This window comes from Haliotis rubra, unplaced genomic scaffold (genome assembly GCF_003918875.1).
Source record: "Haliotis rubra isolate DU_JTF1 unplaced genomic scaffold, ASM391887v1 Scf63, whole genome shotgun sequence".
Lineage (NCBI taxonomy): Eukaryota > Metazoa > Mollusca > Gastropoda > Lepetellida > Haliotidae > Haliotis > Haliotis rubra.
This window is the reverse complement of record NW_025767335.1, coordinates 258347-278967: the sequence shown is the minus strand read 5'-3', so window position 1 is coordinate 278967 and position 20621 is coordinate 258347. Positions and strand designations below refer to the sequence as shown.

General features: G+C 40.9%; 1 protein-coding gene across 1 annotated transcript in view; it reads right to left on the bottom strand.

Annotated features, from left to right (window-relative positions):
• LOC124256558 (collagen alpha-1(X) chain-like) overlaps nucleotides 1-20359 on the bottom strand; it is an 84578-nt gene extending 64219 nt beyond the window's left edge. Inside the window, exon 1 of the mRNA XM_046690541.1 lies at nucleotides 18170-20359. Coding sequence (XP_046546497.1) covers nucleotides 18170-18565 — 396 coding nt within the window. The 5' untranslated portion in view covers nucleotides 18566-20359. The remainder of the gene's footprint in view (nucleotides 1-18169) is intronic.
• Nucleotides 20360-20621: the final 262 nt, after the last annotated feature.

Genomic DNA, 20621 nt, shown 5'->3' with positions numbered 1-20621 from the left:
TTATAAATAAAGGTCCACTGAAATAAAGACTTGAATATAGGTACGCCAGGATGATTTACATAATGTTCCACGTATACTTGGGGTAAACGTTCACCGGAAATTCACATAATATGCTTTGTGAAATTGGGACTGAAAATAGTCTGGACGGTTACGACAGATCATCAAAGTTTTATTTGATTCAAAGGATTCACTTTTCAAATCTCAGAACATTTTTGCATACCAATATACTTCCTCCGTGTCTCCAAGCCCTACATTCGAATAATCGATTGACAAAAATCAATACTCATGAAATATTCAACTTTAACATAATTTAATTTCAACCACTATCGTAGGCTTGATGGTTTATGTATTTGCGGAATATCGACTGTGGCGGAAACTGATGTATTTTAAGTGATAATCTTACTTACAAAGAGTTCTTACAGGAAGTTTATTTTCCCCAATTTTGTTGATGGTGCCATTAATCCTTTCAGTCTTCTCTTACCAAGAAGCCATGCTTAAATCTATTTTATGAGTTTTCTAAACTATGTTCCTTCAATCTTAGGGCGGTGTATCAAAATGTCGGCATGGTGGTCAGCCAGTCTCAACTTTTGCAATTTACTCGGAAGAGTTGTTTGTCTTATAGCTGCCAGGAACCACGGACCCTTTTGACTTTCAGTTTCACACATGCTTAAATCTATTTAAAGAGTTTTCTAAACTATGTTCCTTCAGTCTTAGGGAGGAGTAATGGGGGCATGGTGGTCAGCCAGTCTTAACTGTTGCAATTTACACGAAAGAGTTGCCTCCCTTAGAGCTACCAGGAACCACGGACCCGTTTGACTTTCAGTTTCACACAGTAGCTATATCCGTGTCCACGAGTTTCACAAAACTGATTCACGACTGCGAAATAAGTAGACAGGGTTCTTGCTGACACGCTAAGAATGTTTAAAACGGTCGTTTGCCCAACCTACTCATTTGTGACAAAAACTGCACCAGCTTATAGCAATCACGTTTTCATATTTTGAAAGTGATAATATTCCTTACAGCAAATGATATAATTCATTGTTCCTAATATCAATAATGCTACGTTAAATAACGCCAGGCGCCGAATATGCTACGAAGTATCATCAATGAATATTCAGCAGGTGCTAAGATACTTTTAACGATAAATGGCAAACATCTAGATGTGTTTGTTAGCTATTTTCCATTGACAGAGTTTGTGATCCCGCATTCACCACCTCTTAATACCAGTAATGCATCACAGGATGAAACACTTCATTATCCCTCGACCAAAACCTCAACCAACAACATTGACACTGCAGCAATCCACATCGTTTCAACAGGTTCTGTTTAAAAGAAATCCCCCAATGAGGAGCGATAATCATTTAAACATCGCCAGTAAACGTTCTGAAATTTTCTCAAAGCAATTTCAAGAAGCCAATTTAATGATCAATTCTCGTTTGAAAAAATGCTAAAACACTATTGGTAACATCAAACTGGCCATGTGGTATGAGGCAGACACTTCTCGCGCCGAGGCCCCTATTTCAGGCCGGGTGAGAAGAGAACACAATAAGTTGATAAAAACAACAAATAGCTTTCAGAGCTGGCCTGCAATTATTTGTAGAGCTACGCGACCTTTCGACGCCCGGCTGCTAGGAAGAACCTCTTACTGCAGGGAGGAAAGTTGAGATGGTAGCGATAATTTCTACTTTGACATGACTAAATCAATAGTTTTAAGGAGAAGATATTCTTGTGAGTGTCCGACATTTATTTCACTGCAGGCACAAGTCACCAGACTGATATATTCCGATGGTAGGATTGTATGGAAATGGACGGCAACCATACGTGTTCTCTCCCAGTGTTAACTACAGTCATATTCGACACCACACCACATATTCCTGTCCAAAAAGCCGATTGTATTTTCAGCACTTTACCAGTCGTATTATCAAAAGGTGCTTGGAACGTAATTGTCTTTATTTGGCATAGCGTTAGATCTATTTTGTGCCATGTAACACGTCACCAAATTGAACATCAGCAGGCTGTAGGTGTATGCTGTGAAACTGTTCACCGTGACAACTTTTATCCGATGATACTCCCTGACAATTCCCCGGTGTATAGCTCTGGGTAGGAACTGAAACAAAGCTATTAAGGATAATGGAGTGACCTTTTTATTATTTCTCCCCTTTATTTTCCCTTATACAACGAAATTCCATTTGACCAATATTCCTCTATCCGGAATCTTTGTTATTCGGCCAGTACTACTGGAAACGTTTATGTACAGTTAAGCAGGGCTTCACAACCCAGTGTTGTCTATTTTGGGTAGAAATGACATGATTACCTTCTGTGGAAAGGACACATTGTCTCTGTAAAACATATAGATCAGATCTTGCTGACTTAGTTGACAAGGAAAGTGGTTTCATCAACCTGAATCAATTGTTTTTAGTACTAATTTCACCGAGGGTAGTCGTCCTTTAAAGTGGCTTTACCATATAAAACAGGTTCGTGAATCCAGTGGATTCCTTTAGTATGCTCCTTCTTAAAGATTTTTTTTATGTTATACTAACGGTATTTCGATATTCGCATTTTAATAGCATCCACGTTCTCCAAATGTCCGAATTTCCAAAGATATTAATTCCGTGATTTATACAGATATCAAATGGACGAAAGATAATCTTATATAACGAGAGTTTTTTTACAAGAACCCACAGGCAATGCATTACCGTTTGTCCATGTACATTATATCACTGACTTTAGGTAATACAGCTTTCTGTATGAATGGACAACACTGCGCCAAGTCAATATCCCACGAAAACGTATAGCTGAGACATTCAGGAAATAATACCAGTTGAAGGATATTACATGTTAAAAATGTTCAGCTTTTAAGACTTGTTTGATATCGTCTTTCATCTTGTGAAAAAATGTAACATTAAATCGTTAAAGTTGAAATTTGGATGTGTTATTTTTGTAAGCTAAAATACTCTTGTACGTCAGGAATCGATATTCTAAGAGAAAAGTGTTGATTCAGGGCATTTACACATCAACACGTTTTACCATCATCAGTTTTATAGTCTTTCATGTCACTAGGAGAGCACACAAGTGTGAATATTGCTCTACATGTCTCCTACCGCGAAGTACTCAAGCCCGCTACAAGGAGTAGCAAAGCCATTCCCTAATTCTCTTAACAACGAATCCGCCAGATTCCCACAGTCTGACAAGCTCGGGAAAAGAAGCGAGAACTCACGATGGATCCAATGTAAATAGCACAATTCATAACGGGATATCATATACGCAGTATCAGCTCTGTGTCTACGGGCCACGCAAAGAACGCTTGTTTAACACGCTGAGCGTGGTCGTGGATTGACGTCGTCCATGGTAACGTTGCAACAATCAAGGCGGGACAAACGTGTGTCAGGAAAGCATTTGACACGTGTACCACAGTAGGGATCGATCCCCGGACATCTACACGACAAGCAAATGCACTATCCAATCAGCTGGCGCACAGCCACCGAATCTTAATGCAGTGTGAATGTTAAGATGTAATAACGCCTTACAATGTAGGGGCGGTGGGGTAGCCTAATGGTTAAAGCGTCCGCTCGTCACGCTGAAGACCCGGGTTCGATTCCCTCCATGGGTACAATGTGTGAAGTCCATTTCGTGTGTCCGCCGCCACGATATTGCTGGAATATTGGTAAAAGCTTTCATATAGCTGGAATTATGCTCTCTTCACCAAAACATTCTGTGTATAGTTCCTGAATTTACTTGAGTGTATTTTTTAATTTATCCTGATGGAAACAAAAAGGGAACACAAGTGTTAGATTTTCTTTTCCAGAATTCTTCGCATGCTTTGTATCGTACTGTTAGTGAAAAGCTGAACATAACTTCGTGTGTTCCCTTATGTGTTTTCATTAGTATATGTATGGTTAAGTCTTCATCGTTTGGCTTTGAATTATATACCATTTCGAGTTTATAAAATATGTAAAAAAATGTCATAATCCAAAAATGTACAGTGCAAACAGTCATGACTTCTCTTTATGAACATTAAAACAGCCTCTCCTTATATGCACTGTATATACCGTCTCGACTTCTCTTTATCGAAATGTCACAAATGTTGTCTCTCCGATTTCAATTAAGTAAAATGTGCGTATGATGGTGTGTCAGAGAGTGTAAACTATTGTTGACAAGAACTTACATAAATATATCACGAAGTAAACAACGTTAAACGTTACACTTACCGCTACTATTGTTTACTCGTTCATAGCCTAATCCTTACAGATGTCTTTACCATTAATAATAATAATAATAATAAATGCATATCTATAATGCGCACCTTCCACACCCTAAGGCATGCTCAAAGCGCTACAGAATATTTACACTGGAGTATTTACAGATGAAGTTATACATAATATACTGAGAAAAGGTGAGTTTTAAGTCTGGACTTAAAAATGCCAATTGTGTCAGAGCTTTTAAGGGCACATGGGAGAGAGTTCCAAAGCACAGGCGCAGAGTAAGAGAATGACCGGTGTCCGAAGGATTTCAGTTTGTAGGATGGGATGACCATGTGTTTGAGCGCAAGTTGCGTGCGGGGACATACGGATGTAGGAGTTCAGACAAGTAGGAGGGAGCCAAACCATGGAGGCACTTGTATGTCAGACAGAGGATCTTAAAGTCAATTCTGGCCCTAACTGGTAGCCAATGCAGTTCTTTCAACACTGGTGTTATATGGGAACGTTTTGAAGTCTTGCTGACCATTATCTATGTATCTTGGTAACTGGTTTCTATGTATGTTATATAAAACATAAAATATCTGTCAGTTTTATAATAGGATGGAGGGGGAGTTGGATTTTATGCCACCATGATCTTTTCAAAAGTATTAACTTGTCAGAGCAAAGCCCGAAATGATATAAATCGTATGCGTTTACCACTTGGATGGAGGTGAGGTGAGGTGAAATTGGGTTTGACGTCGCGCTGGAGAATATTTCGCTCATATGACGACGTGCATGCGTGTGTATGTGTATGTGCGGCTGCTTGTACTAGCCCAGACTGTAGCTGGTTTTATAGTGCTAGCCCACTGAGATACCATGCCGCAGTGAAGCATGAATACCCCACTCAGACACATTATACTGACTCCGAGCCGACCAGTCCTTGATGTACCCATTAATGCCGAGCGCCAGGCAGGGACCAGCAAGTACCATATTTTAACGTCTTTTGATATGACGCGGTCGGGGATCGAACCCGCGACCTTCCGCTCTCCGGGCGGACGCTCTAACCACTACACCACGGAGGCGGTCACCACTTGGATGGAACCTATGATCATGTTGCTGGCGGTCATTTTAGCAAGTTCAATAAACGACCTCTTCGGGTCACCATAACTTGGAACGTTCCCCGTAATCCTATATCACGTTTTAATCGACTCAATTGGACGTTTTCTGATTTCACTTGCTATTTCAAATACAGAATCCAATTACGACTTCATTTTCAGGATAACACTAGCCAAACGCGCAACACGCCCTTTTCCAATATAATTGTTTATCTAGTCACTCGTGAAAAATGATAGCTGACGACACAAGAAAAACACACATCTTGTCCTTTTTTTCTGTAATTGATTTTCGTGACTTGAAAATTTGAAGATTCGAGGGTTTATGGTTCTATTCTAACTACGTCACATCGATTTCAGATCACGCTTGTGATGAGGCAATAGATGCAAAACACAGAGTGACATAGATAGCTTTCAGCAGCAGAGCGTGTGGGTGTTACGGCACGAGGACACGGAGAGCTTTATTGCGCACGAAAGATGATGAAGTTTCGTTTTATTATTATAGGGCATGTAAATAGAACAAAATTCACACAGAAGTGCGTCTATTACAGGATACATAAATTCAAAAGTACATAAAATGACACATCATGTCAGTTTTGTTATAAATCTTTGAATAAACAATTCATTGTTAGTATACAACACTGTTTTCAAATATTAACAACAACATTCTGGCAGATCTACTTTTGTAAGTTGATAGCAAATAGGTCTTTGAATACATTTAGAAGTGCATAAGGAAGAGTTTTGAGTCGCGCACTTTTCATTGAGAATGAGTGTTTTCACCTGATGAAGGAGTAAGGATATACACCGAAACGTTGTGTTCCTCATAATAAAGAAGTTGACATCCACAAATACTCTCTTCCTCAGATAGTACATCTAAGTAAATAAAGTGGAATCCACCTCTGTCCCGTAATAATGGGCAGACGCTAAAATATAAGTGTGAACAGCAAAGGTAATGCGTCTACAAAACGTAAAAGAGTCAGTAAGTGAGTTTTACGCCGCTCTTAGTAATGCCAAGCCTTAGCACCTCGGGTACCCCGGTACCCACACATAAATGTGGGTATCGAACCCGGGCTTTCGGCGTGCACAGCAATTGCTCTAATCACTAGGCTACCCAAAAGCTCCAAAAGACTCCACATAATGTTTGGTAATGTCAACATACCACAGCCGTTAAATAGCAAATTACAGAGAGGACACACAGTATGTATCTGGAGACTGTGTATTATGACAAAGAGGACATGTCATGTTTGGTAATGTAAATTCAGAGGGGTTTGAACGAACATCGAACATGCATATCCACGATGACACTACCACTCTAAAGAGGATTGGCATATTATTATTATTTTTATTATTATAGGATATTTATACAGCGCACATATCCACGCACTAGTGCATGCTCAAGGCGCTGGTATTTTTTCCCTCGATCATTGGATGTCAATCTCAACGGCACATCGCATTATCAATCTCAACTCCCTGGGGAGTATACGACTCTTGCAGCCACTAGGCGCACCGAGTTATTGTGGCTTTCTATTGTCTTGCCATTATGTTTATCTCAAGTCGTGCAGCACAAAACCATATCACCACATGTACTGATATACAAGGTCCGTCATGACAGATCTTGGAATAGGGTGGTCCAGTCTTCTTTGTCCCGCATTTGGCTGACCAGAGACGCGTCCTTTGGTCGCAAGGAATCTATAATCGCTAGTTGTAGTCACAGTTATATCGGATTCTTTAGGCTTGTCAGAACCATCACTGTACTCGTGGGTTTCATGTGATAAACTAAAAGACTTTCCGCATGAAACGTATACGTCATGATAAAACAGAATACCTTTCAAATCACAGAGTTAAGTTCTGGTCTTGAACTGCGCTGTTTGTTGCTCGTAGTACCGTCTGAACCTCAAAGCCAGAACATAATCAGGGTGAAACGAAATTCGAGCCCATGATCTTTGGGTCAAGACAATCCTACCTCTGCACAGGGAATTGCGATGCGATGCCTTAGGGGATGACGAGGGATCATGGTGTGATGAATCTTGTTCAGAATCTCTCATTGGGGAGTATATGTCACGATGTTTGGTGTTTCCAGTCGTATCATGGTCGAAACATCGCGAGTTTGATTCGCACATTGCACTCTGTTAGAAAGTTCGACCCGACGCCTCACGGCTTTAACAACGTGGCTACCAAACCAGCATTCTCATGACAGAAGACTATATAAAAGTCAATTCTCACAATTTGCCAAATGTTACTGCATTGTGTATATTTCATCGAGTGAGAGCAGAACGTCATTTGTCAGACTACATGAAATGAAACCTACAATGCTATTGTAATTGAGATAGTACGTGACATATATACATTACACCTTAACGTCTATGCCTCTCATAATTTCATATTCATAACACCAAACTTCACCCGGCAATTCGCACGAATAGGCAACTATCACGATAATATTGCCAATGTGTTTACCTATGATTAAGATCGAACCCATCATGCAGCTGTAACCAGCTAATTTGATTCTTGAAGTTCTTGAACATGTATTCATCATTTGATTCTTGATTCCAGATCGTATAAAAGTAGTTTCACTGTTGCCGGCAAATAGTATCTAGATAGTATACAGATAATGTGTTCCAGACACCTTTCCAAAACACTCATACTTCAGTATCAACCCTTCCGCATCATGCACAGTCCAAAATCATTCAATAACAGTCAAGGGCCAGAATAAATCTCCATGATTTTTGCAACCAGTATTGGAAATCAAAGGAACAATTTAGTCAAGCTTATTCCTTTCATACCTCGACCTATGCATAGAAATGCAAGAAAGAGGATCTATCTGCAATAAATGTCAAAATGACTTCAATTTTTCAGTCGGCAATTGGTTCTTCATGTTATACAATACAGTATTTGGTGTTTACTTCTTATGCTGATTGAGGTACTTGACAGGAAGATCCTTTCATGTTGCCTTGGACAAATGTCACGTCGTGGTGTTTGAGAAGCATTTGATCCTGGATATAACATTATAGGACTTTTATAAAAGCGTCACCAACGTTTATGGTAAATACACTGAGACATTCGGCAGATATGGCAGGTCTTTGACAAGTGTGATGGTGGACCCCATTCCCAATCTCATTAAATGATAGCTTTTATTTCCATTCGATACCTCTCTGAGTAAAGATCTGACAACCCCTCCATTGAAGGTCACCTTAAGTGATCCTTCAGCGAACTTTGACTGCCCAATCAAACTGAAAGATCAGTGGCTTCATGGGCTATTTACATGGCAGCTTTTGAAACGATCCAACTTCATTGTTTTGGCCTCGATACGGACATTTTGGTGTACACAATATAATATAACGCTCTGTAACGTTCATTTTCGAGACACATCCTCGAGAATCGCCCGTATGGAGAATTAAGAAGCCTCTACCTGATTAAACAGTTCTGCTGACGTGAACATCAATAGACAGTTTTTCAGATCTTGATGCCGAAGGCATCGAATCGAAGAACCAAGTCTAATCTTAATGAAATTGACCCTATTTTGAACCCATGATGTAATTTCCTTGTCCATTCACGTATATTGTGCAAATTGCTAATTATTTTAGCCACTGTAATCTTTCTTAGAGCATCTGGTGTCATCACTGATTTGCACTTATTCGTTCAAGTAATATTCGTCTTTCACATAAACGGAATCTATTCTAGCAGCTAACCGAGATAACCTTTTCTCTGTTTTTTCTAATTTTGTTAGATGAGACTTACAGGCAGCATCTCCTCTTCCACCTGCTGTTACCGCCATAGGTACCAACATTTATACACTCTCTCAAAAAAGAAACGCAACCCCTGTTTTTTTTGGTAATGTTTATATCAATTTTAACTGGTTATTACATTTGTATTTTTAAAGATAATGCCATGAAATTTGACATGGTGAACCTTAGGTCAGCACGGTATAAGGTAACAGTTAATGCAGGTCAGTATCGAACTCTCAATTTACGCTAGGGGGCGTTGTCTTCAGTATCTCGTTGTAGAGCCACGAGCTCTAATCACAGCTGTGCACCTCCTCGGAACAGAACGAATCAGACGGCGGATGTTTTCCTGGGGGATTGCTCTCCACTCTTCCTGGAGTGCTGCGGCCAGTTCAACCAACGTGTGCGGTTGTGGTGTACGTGCACGAACACGACGATCCAGCTGGTCCCACAGATGTTCGATAGGATTGATGTCTGGCGATCTGGAGGGCCACGGCATCACGTTGACGTTTGAATTCTGTAGGAATGCCACTGTTGCACGAGCTGTATGAGGGCGGGCATTGTCATGTTGAAACAACTCCCTCTGTTGGTCGATTATCGGCAGAAGATGTGGCTGTAAGACGTCATCAATGTACCGCTGTGCCGTCAAATTGCCACGAATGATGACCAAGTCTGACCGTTGGTTGTAAGACATGGCTCCCCATACCATGATGCTTCCTCCTCCAAATCTGTCGACCTGTCGAACGCAGTTCGGTGCAAAACGTTCATTTGTCTCGTCTATAGACACGTTGTCTACCGTCACGTCGTTGAAGAAGAAAACGAGACTCGTCACTAAACCAGACTCTTCTCCAGTTTCTTAGGTCCATCTCCTTACGTTAGTACACCACCTGAGACGTTGGCGTCGATGTTGGCGTTTCAAGACGGGCCCAACAACTGGTCTTCTTGCACGTAAATTTGCCTCATGTAAACGGTTCCTGATGGTTTGGGCCGATACTCTCCTCAAACCTGGCACCTGTGTTGCAGTGATGGTGGGTGTGGCATGCCGATTACGTAGGTGGCTGAGTCGAATAAAGCGATCCTGAGCCGGTGTGGTGATCCTAGGTCTACCGCCCTGGACGATCTTCAATTGCATGGAACTGTGTGTAACGATTCCAAAGTCGTGAGATTGTTGTTTTGTGTACGTTTAGATGACGGGCAACTGTTCCAAAGCTTTCCCCGGCCTCAATGCGACCAATGGCAATATTTCGATTTGCTGTACTCAAACGGGGCATTTTCGAACTTGATTTGCAGAGCAAATTATGAGAGAAAAATTACAAACTACGCGTGCTTTTAAAACCCTCTACATGAACTGTGTTTTCAACGATTTGCACGTGCAACAGGCTTTTAGCATTTTGTACATGACAATTTCGCACTTTCTCAAATAACACGGATACAAAGGTCATCATGTGTGAAAATGGTTCCGTTTGGGAGCTTATACTGATCAGATGGGAACGTATTAACAGTATTTTGAAGAAAATTCTAATTTACATTCACCATCTTTATTCTAGAAATGATGTCAGATATTTAGATAGGGGTTGCGTTTCTTTTTTGAGAGAGTGTACATACTAAGCCAATGACATATGCCACAGCTTCCTGGTATTGGGAACTACCTTTCTGTCACTACATGAGTTCCTCGTGACATTTCATCCCGCTGTTTACTTGACTTGCAAATGAAATTAGCTCTTTCTGCGAATACCTGCTGCCTTTGAATAATTATTGCCGATGTTTCGATTTGGGGGTCATAACGATCATAAGTTTTTCCTCTCTCTCTCTCTCTCATGTGTCTCGCAAGGCGGTGGGGTAGCCTTGCTAAAGCGCTCACTCACATGTGTATAATGTGTGAAGCCCATTTCCGTACTTCCAAGCCGTGATATTGCTGGAATATTGCAAAAAGCGAGGTAAAACCATACTCTCTCACTCACTCACTCTCTCTCTCTCTCTCTCTCTGTCTCTCTCTCCTTCTCTGTCTCTGTGATGACAATTCCCTAACACTAACACACACCAGCTGCATGCACCACTTAGAAACAGTCCATCGACTACTCGCTACTGACATCAATCACTCAAAAAGCTTTGATTTCACCTAATGAGCGCACTAATCATCACAGATACGTGATAGTGTGCTGATAATGACACCCAGTAACACCAGCCAATCGCGGTAAGTAAACACCACTCGGGCTTTTGAGGAAGTCGTATTTTATTTTATGAGTTTATCAACAGAAGTCTGATTTCTTATTGGCTAATCAATGTCAGAGAGCTCAAAGCTCTTCACACATTGGGCAAATAGCCTTTATATGGAGCTGAAAAGAGTGGGAGATCTCTTTTTCACACACTGCTGCACAAATAAGAGGCCATTTAGTGACTTCAGACGCGATGAGGGACGGTAATTCATTGACTTGAGATGTTGGAAAGCATGAAGCAGGAATTCCAAGTGAATTGTATCATTAGTTCAGTCCTAGTTATCTTCGTTCTGCATCTCCACAAGCTCGATGTGTGAAACAGAAGCATTGATTGAAAGGTCTCACACTTGACATTCTGATGGCGTACCGAAGGCACACGCCATGTAACAGATGCTCATGAAGGTGTTTCCCTATCGGGCATAATACACAACGTTAACCTTTCATCATTTAGTTATACGTAGAATTATAGTCAGATAAAAACTATTCCAAGAAGCCCTGGTGTTTAACCGTTAAGGTATTGACATTTATGTATTAGGTAGTTTAGGGATTGTTTCTTATTGCTATTGGTTGGACTAGATAGGGCCGCCATATTGCTGGGTGCGGATTTAAACAACAAACAAACTAAATACGACCTATCCTTCTGACATTGCTACTGAAATATAGCATGAGACTAAATCCATTAATAATGACCTACTCTATCGGCTTTACCGGTACAGTTGTCACTTAGAATAATGCTATAACTCTTGAATACTATTACTATCAATATTGCACATGTCCAGCGATTATTGCCACTAAAGACAGGTTATGCTCCAAACACTCGTTACATGTACTTAGTTGTGTTAGGAATAACGAGACTTTAAGGCCCACTGAGTAGAACACGCTTTCAAAGTATAAAGCATTCACATTTGTGAGCTGAAATCGTTTTATGTTATACCCGTGAAGATCCGGGTTAGAATTGGTCTTCAGCAACCCTGTGCTTGTCGTAAGAGGCGACTAACGGGATCGGGTGGTCAGGCTCGCTGACTTAGTTGATACATGTTATCGTATCCAAATTGAGTAGAACGATGCTCATGCCCTTGATCACCGAATTGTCTGGTCCAGACTCCATTATTTACAGACCGCCGCCATATAGCTGGATTATTGCTGAGTGCCGGCGTCAAACAACCAACAAACCAACCAATCGGTTTATGTTATTAAAATACATAATATATTCTGGAACAGAAATTAATATGTACACAACACAGATATTAGTATCAGGCGCAGTATAGGACGATGTATTTGTCTATAGGGGATTACAACAACGATCATTGTTTCCTTGTACAACTAAGGTACGTACCTGTGCTCATCGAATGTTAGCTTTAGACCATGAAGGGGGCTGTGGGGTAGCCTAGTGGTTAAAGCGTTCGCTCGTCACGCTGAAGACCCGGGTTCGATTCCCCACATGGGCGCAATGTGTGAAGCCCATTTCTGGTGTCCCCCGCCTGTGATATTGCTGGAATATTGCTAAAAGCGGCGTAAAACCCAATTCACTCAATCACTTAGACCATGAGGACATTGGGAACACATTGGTAAACATATGCACAGACTTAGCCAGAAGGTTGCATTGAACATCGCACACGATCTATATAAGGCAAGGAACAAGAGGCCAATGATTGCACTCTTCGCATACAAAATCATTTCTGTTTCCGGTTAACAAATAAACCAGAACATCATTATCAGCATATATTCAATTCAAGCGATAAAAACACATTGCTAATTCTGAATAAAGGAATCGACAATGTCGACAGACACGCTACGGTGTCAATTCAGAAAGTTGGTTGGAATATGGAGATACATTCAATTTGGCCGCTCTCTTAGCAAACTCATTGTAAATAATGATCCAATTTTATAAATCGAAATGGGGATTTTCTTTTCCGTTCTAGTGAAACCATGAAAAGGTTCCCTCTATGCTGATGTATTAGTAAACGGCTTAACACCGATGGGCGCTGTTGGAGATGAAATTGATTAGTGCTTTTGACCGAGTCCAATTCGGAGCAAGGAAGCATGAAGAGGTTTACAACGAAATTGACAGGTTGTCAAATAATCGTCTCAGACAATCTACTACACCCTCCTTTTAGAATAAATGGAATAAGCTTATGAGTATTAATAAAGCACTGAACTGGGTGCTATCTTTTATGACACAAATAATATTCCTATTCCGCAAGACCTGTGTACTGTAACATCCATGCTTGTCGTAAAAGGCGATTAACGTGATCAAGCTCGTCATCGTATCGCAATTGCGTAAATCGAAGCTCATGCTGTCGATCACTGGATTGTCTGGTCCGGACTCGATTATTTACAGACGGTCGCCATATAGCTGGAATATTCCCGAGTGCGGAGTAAAACTAAACTCACTCACTCACTGTAAGACGGCGTCTGCAAGGACAGCATCAGGTGGGTGGTTCGATCCCCGACCCTAACATATCAAAGCACGTTAAACATGGTAATTGTTGTTGCCCTGGCGCTGGACATTCAGGAGATGAAAGAAAGACGGGTGAGATGGGAATCAGTGCGTGGATTGAGTCACAATGGCAGTATTTCTGCCATATCGACACCATATCAGTGTACTGTGTCTGAGTGTGCCTAAGGTGGTATTGCAGGGGGTTAGCATAACAAACCGGAAGCCAAGAAGCCAAAAATGCACACCGCTACATAACAGTAATGTTAACGCGACGTTTGAATCCATTTAACTTCACCGCAACATCAAACTGTACTATGATTGGTTGCTTGGTCATATGTTTTCAGGTGAATATATTGTGATCCTCAAACGACGAGTTTAATGCTTCCGTGCCTGACTTATTAGGAACAACAGACACATACACACACAAAGCCACACACGCATACAGACACACACACACACAGACACACACACGGCATGTGTCTACATTCTACTTTAAACTTTTAATCACGATTTTCTATGAATTGCATTTTTATGAACAAAAAATCATTTGAAAACTATTAAATAAACAGTGAGTGAGTGAGTTTAGTTTTACGCCGCACAGCTATATGGCGTCGGTCTGTAAATAATCGAGTCTGGACCAGACAATCCAGTGATCAACAGCATGAGCATCAATCTGCGCAACTGGGAACCGATGACATGTGTCAACCAAGCCAGCGAGCCTGACCACCCCATCCCGTTAGTCGCCTCTTACGTCAAGCATGGGTTACTGAAGGCTCATTCTAACCCGGACCTTCACGGATCTATTAAATAAACAGAGGCCACCTGATCAATAAGAACACAACTAGAATAAATGGTCAACACATATGTAGATTTCGGTGATGAATGTCTTGGGCTTCTGTTTAAAGGATGCAAGTAGTGTCCATTTGTCATCTTGGGGTTAAAACGCCAATAATATGTCACTTATCATCACTCACCCGTGGTATTTTCTCAGATGAACACTTGACTTGTCTGTGCATGTGTTTGTGTCAGGTGGTGCAGGATACACTAACCATTTCCTGAATTCCTGGTATCAGCACAATTGGATACTACGACACAGACGCAATAGTACACTGGGCTCCGTATTTTGCAGACATTTCTTATGATTATGAAAAGGGTTGTATAGTGCTGTTTGTGGCATCCGCTCAGATTTACCCTTTCCATAATGGCACCGATAACGGAGCGATCGACCTTTAAGTAAATAGTCTTTATATATGACATGGTCTTATGTGTGATGTATATATCCGTGCTCAGCTGATATTAACCGACTCAATCCAATCACATCATTTGCGTATGAACAATGACTGGTTAAAATAGGTTCAGCGGATTCAAGGTACCCGGCTTGGAAGTCGGTCAATGAACATTTAACATAGTCTGGGGCACAGTGAGCCGGCTATTCTGGACATCTGTCTTCAACATGATGAGTGTTGACTGACTAGAACATGAGCACACATTACCATTCCATAGAGGCCAGGAGTGATTTCGAAGAAAGTATGAGTTTGGACTTCTAACGAGTGAGAGTGAGTGAGGGAGGGAGGGAGGGAATGGGTAACGGAGTATGTGACTGAGTGACTCACTGAGTGAATGAGTGTAGTTTTACGCCGCGTTTAGCAATATTCTAGTCATATTCTGATAGCAGCAATGGGCTTCACACATTGTACCCATGTGGGGAATCGAACACGGGCCTTCGGCGTGACGAACGAACGCTGTAACCACTAGACTACCCCACCGCCCCGGTGTCTGACTGAATGACTGAGTGACTCCGTCGACTGAATGAGCAACGGAGTATGTGACTGACTGAGTGACTGACTGACTGACTGACTGACTGACTGACTGAGTCATGAGTGACTGAGTAACAGAGTATGTGACTGACTAAGTGACTGAGTGTGACTGAGTGTGTGACCGAGTAGGTGACTGAAGGAGTGACTGGTTCACTGACCAACTGAGGTAAAATTTTACATCACATTGAAAATATTTCAGCCACATAGCTATGAGAACAAACATTTAGACAGAATTACACTTTTGGAATCAAACACAACATGACACAACCATTACCATTCCATTCCATCATTATTCCATACTTCGTGTCTTATCACATAAAAACAAGCACATTGATCACATGCAACAAGTTAGAACAATTTAGTGGGGATCGGGGACTCACAGGACCTCTGCTCCTTGCACGATTCCCCCATCCTGATTTCAGTACAACAGCAAGGATGGGACACATTCTTGTGGCAGATCATCAACAGCCACTACAAGCATTATATTCTGCACTGTTGACCCATATTGCTATCTACTCGGATTCTTCTTATCTCAGAGCATCACTATTAAAAATGTATACAAGGCTTGTGGCATGTTAACACAGAAATACATTATCCAGCTTGTAGTTGATATCACGTTACCATGGTAATCTTGTCATTTCAGGTGTCAGTATACCACGCTGTAGTCACAACGACACCACCTACCATTTTATCGTTATAAAATCGATGGAGGCCAGTTTAATGATCTGAAGAAAATCCAATTGAAATGCCATTAAGAAGTTAAAAAACGATGAGGAGCTCTGTAGAACGCTGTTGCTGTTAATGTTATTATTTTACGGAAACGTCCTTAATGGCTCTTAGTAAAAGGCCCTTTCCTTATCAGGCTGTAAAAGTCATTTTATAAACATATTTGATAAAATCTTTTAAATTCTCATTAGCTTAAAACAAATCCTATTTTACTTTGCATCGTTTAACATATGCACTTCCATTTTCACATACATGTATGTTAGGTGTATGAACCTTCCATTAGCGTTGCATTGGTTGCATGTCATTAAAAGACCGATATCGATTTTTCTAACCGTTTTGATACTTTTGATAATTTTAAAAGCATTTGAAGATGTTACCCAGATCCTACCACAATGGTTAAGGGGTCACTTATACTCTTTTATCCACTGGCATCAGAGCAGCAAGACGTTTATCTAACAAAACACTTTGAACAGTTCAGTATCCGCTGTACTTCACTCGATGTGGAGGTTAATAGGACTAGATACATGAATCACATCATTTCCGCATGGTATTTAGAACACCTTTAAGCATCACTCTTGATCATATTCATTTGATATTCATTTCATAAAGATTTATATCTCTAGTCATTGCCTATACCATCCCCCATAGGTATCTTAGCATGACGTGTTTGCCAGGGGACAATCTCTTGCAGACATCAGATCATTTTGGTAATACCCTCCGTGTTTCATAAGGGAGAGAATGTATATATCACATCTTCATTCGACATCGCTTCATTTAAGTCGTGTATACAGTGTTATTTAAAAAGGATTTATAATGAAACGGTGCTGACATTGTGATTCTGCAGCCTTTATGCAAAGTCTGTCATGGCTTGGGTTGTTTAAACTGTAATTACAACGCGTTTGGCCTACATACTCATACGCTTGAGAGTTGTCAGCAGAAAAATAATGACCAGTTTCACAGGACAAACGATGTTCACATATTGCATAAAACCTCTATTGATCAGTTAAGGCATTCACGCATGTTGAATGACATCACCAGCAACTCATTCGGGACAATGACTTTAGCACTCACAAAACCGCCGCTGAATTTACAAAATAAGTTGCCTACTTTCCACAATCCCTCAAAGTTGAGGCATCGGGTCTGTTTCTATTATACAGGTGCACTGGGAATACAAATCAATAAGGTTATATGAGACAACCATGGAATAATTATCCTGTGGTGTGCCTACATTATAGTGTTTACAGTCTAAACACACATTGTATGAAGAATGTGTGGTACGCTGAAACAATTGTGCTCTTTGATGTGGTAAAATATTATGTCAATAATGCCCATGATTGCCTTTTTAACTACACAAAGCTTCACCTTTTACACTGATGGCATTGTCCTGGCTATTGTTTGCGATGGCAAATTGATGCATTATATCAGCATAGACGTAATTTTAACTGGTAGCTGACATTTTAAAATGTCAGAGTTAATATTGGCTTATAACGATGCTATTGGATTTTAATATATGAACAGCACTGAAATGTAATTAACTCTGTAAAGTGGGTCTTAATAATGAGATACCAAATGCAGGACTTAAACAAAATACATGGTTTCATCATACAAAAGAAACCCTCTTACAATTAGGAGAGTAATGTTTGGACTGAACAATATGGTACGGTAACAAAGAATGTATAGATGTAGCCTCACTAAAACGTGTATAAACTAATTCTAGAGTTGACAACATATAAACACGTTAATTAACGTCTTCACGCAAGCATGATATACTATTTCAAACCTTGCAGATCAAACAGAACGAATGACTTAACGGTTACAAAAAACAACGGTAAATTAGCCAGAGAAACATCGACATCATCAACACAAGGGCGTATAATACTAAACCTTTCACTTTGACATGATCACCAAAGCCGAGATGTGCAATAAAATCGCGGTTGTATAAAACTAAAAGCACTCACCGAATTGTGGGGCTTTCTCTTCCACCATTCAAATGTATCATACTGGTAGCTCCCGTCTGAAGATGAACGCTTTTCTCGTCTATCCTTCGAGCTAATACTTGATTTAGGGGACACATCACGGCTTGATTCTGATAATGGTCCTAACAAGTTTAATACATCGTCCTGATGCAAAATACTATTGAGCTTCCTCCATGAGTCAAAATTCCGCTGGTATGCTTTACTTCTCAACTCCTCCTCGAGCCGTTTAAGTTCTGTGTAACCAAACCAGATTGAAATTCCAAAAAGAGTGGTTAATATAAGTGTAAGAATATATAACAAACGAATATGAACAATGATGTTCAGAGGTTCCTTGAGAATCTTCTCCTTGATAACTGTCTCCGTCTTTGTATGTGACATGTTGGACGACTGATGGATTATGCCCCCGTATTTAATGGAAACTTGATATCAGGCGTATCGTGTGATTAGTAGCTGCTGCTGAAACCTAATAAGGTGTCAAACATCTGTACAATCCAAGATCTTCAAATTAAACTCACCGATCCGATGTTGGCGCTGTCAGGAGCGCTTTCAAATTTCAATTAAATACCAAGCCATCCTCACTGTGTTCAAATTTCAAGTGCTGAGCGAGCAGTGGCTGAGATCAACCTTATCGTTTAGCTGTCGGAAGGACTAAGGACGGAAAGGAAATAAAGCTACTTGCAAATTTACCTGACTGTATAATACCTGTCCGAGTGGAATAAGATCTTGTAAAATGATTTCCACAAACCTACTCAGATCCATTCAGAGTAAGCTGTCTATGAAACACTTCACCTCCTCGTTGTAGACACCTCCAGTCCACCCCCGCGCTTAACACACTTTCACCCAAGATAATTATCTGTGGGTGAGTATTAGGTAAAAACGTAGACGTCTCCCTTAAGGACTGAAATAGGATACAGATTCAGGTTGTAGGAAATGAGCATCCATGAAGGAATTCGTGTCACGTAGATCGTAACAACAGTTCCACATAGGGCTTCTGTCACAATGTTATACAGCGGAGGTCTGCCACATCACTGGTCGGTAGAGCGATGTTCCTCAAATCCTGATCAGCGGGTTTACTAACGATTCGACAACACAACACTGACACTGACTATCTGTCAACAGGCACTCATGGATGACGGAACGGATAAATTGACAATCAGTCCCAGGCGCGGTAGTCAAGACAGAGCTTTTATCTGCAGTAGGGTGCTAGTGGGCTCGCTGTTATGACGGGTTTGGATCTAGTGCATTGATCTTCGGAGACGCAATTTCATTACGCGGGGGCACTTAAGCCACCAGTCTTGCCGTGTGTCCTCAGAACCGCTAGACTAAGGAAAGCTCAAATCGTGTGCATGATCCAAATAATCTTGAACATATGGGTTCAGCAGTGAAAGATAGCGTCTGTCTGTGTCAAAGATGAAGGTGCCTCTTCGACCCCCATCAATAATTTAATCCTCTACAATTTGTTGATAAAGAGAATCAATAAATCAGTTTAACCACAGAATCGCTTCCAACCCGTCCAACTTCAATGGTGTGGAGACCCTGTAGGCACGACTGTATCATTAGAGGTCCCTTACCATACAGTAATTCCCGTCCTTGACACCGTCTTTAGACACGTCAAAGGTTGAAAATGGAACCTATAGCTTGAGAGTTAATATTTAATATCCCCAAATGTCATCTGGGAAAATAAATGAGCTTCTTCAATACAGAATATGTCCATTTGCCTTTTGGAACTGTGTTTTCCCGCTTGTTGCGACAAGGCTGTATTTCAGATGATATAATTCCTCTGACACCGCTGTGACATCTTTATCGCAGAGGCCATGCCACACAACTGATAGAGGAGGCACCAAGACCCTGGTTCATAAGTATCTCAGACACCGCAACACTCGACACAATATTGAAGTGCAATCAAATTCCTTTAAGCTAGTGTATCGTAATCCTAGAGAGCTCCTCGCGAACGTACTGCTTTGCAATTTGATAAGGAGATAAGGACCACAACCTGTTTCCGCAACGTATCAATATTTCGTCTTCTTCGTCACTGCCTCAAATTAGACGAGTCGGCAAATACCGCGAACCATGGAGCCAACGACAATACGAAGAAGAACGTGGGTATGATCTTAATTCTCACACACGAAGCGGAGTCCACCTTGTCAACTCTCTCCCGCTGACGCCCGCTTCCAGGATTATCTTATAAAATCATGCACAGTGGGTGTCAATGTTCAGCGACACGGAATAACGCAATGTTTGATTGAAAGCTTTGTAGCTGTGAATAGGGCTCCTGTGTTTCATATGAAGCGGGTCTCTATTTTCTTGTCCTCCAGGAACATGAAACCAGTGTAGCAGGGATTGCGAGCTGATTTATTTCTCATTCTCGCTTTCCGTTTTCGAGCCCATAAAACACGCTACAGTAATTGGTAACATATCATAGCCAAGCTCTCTA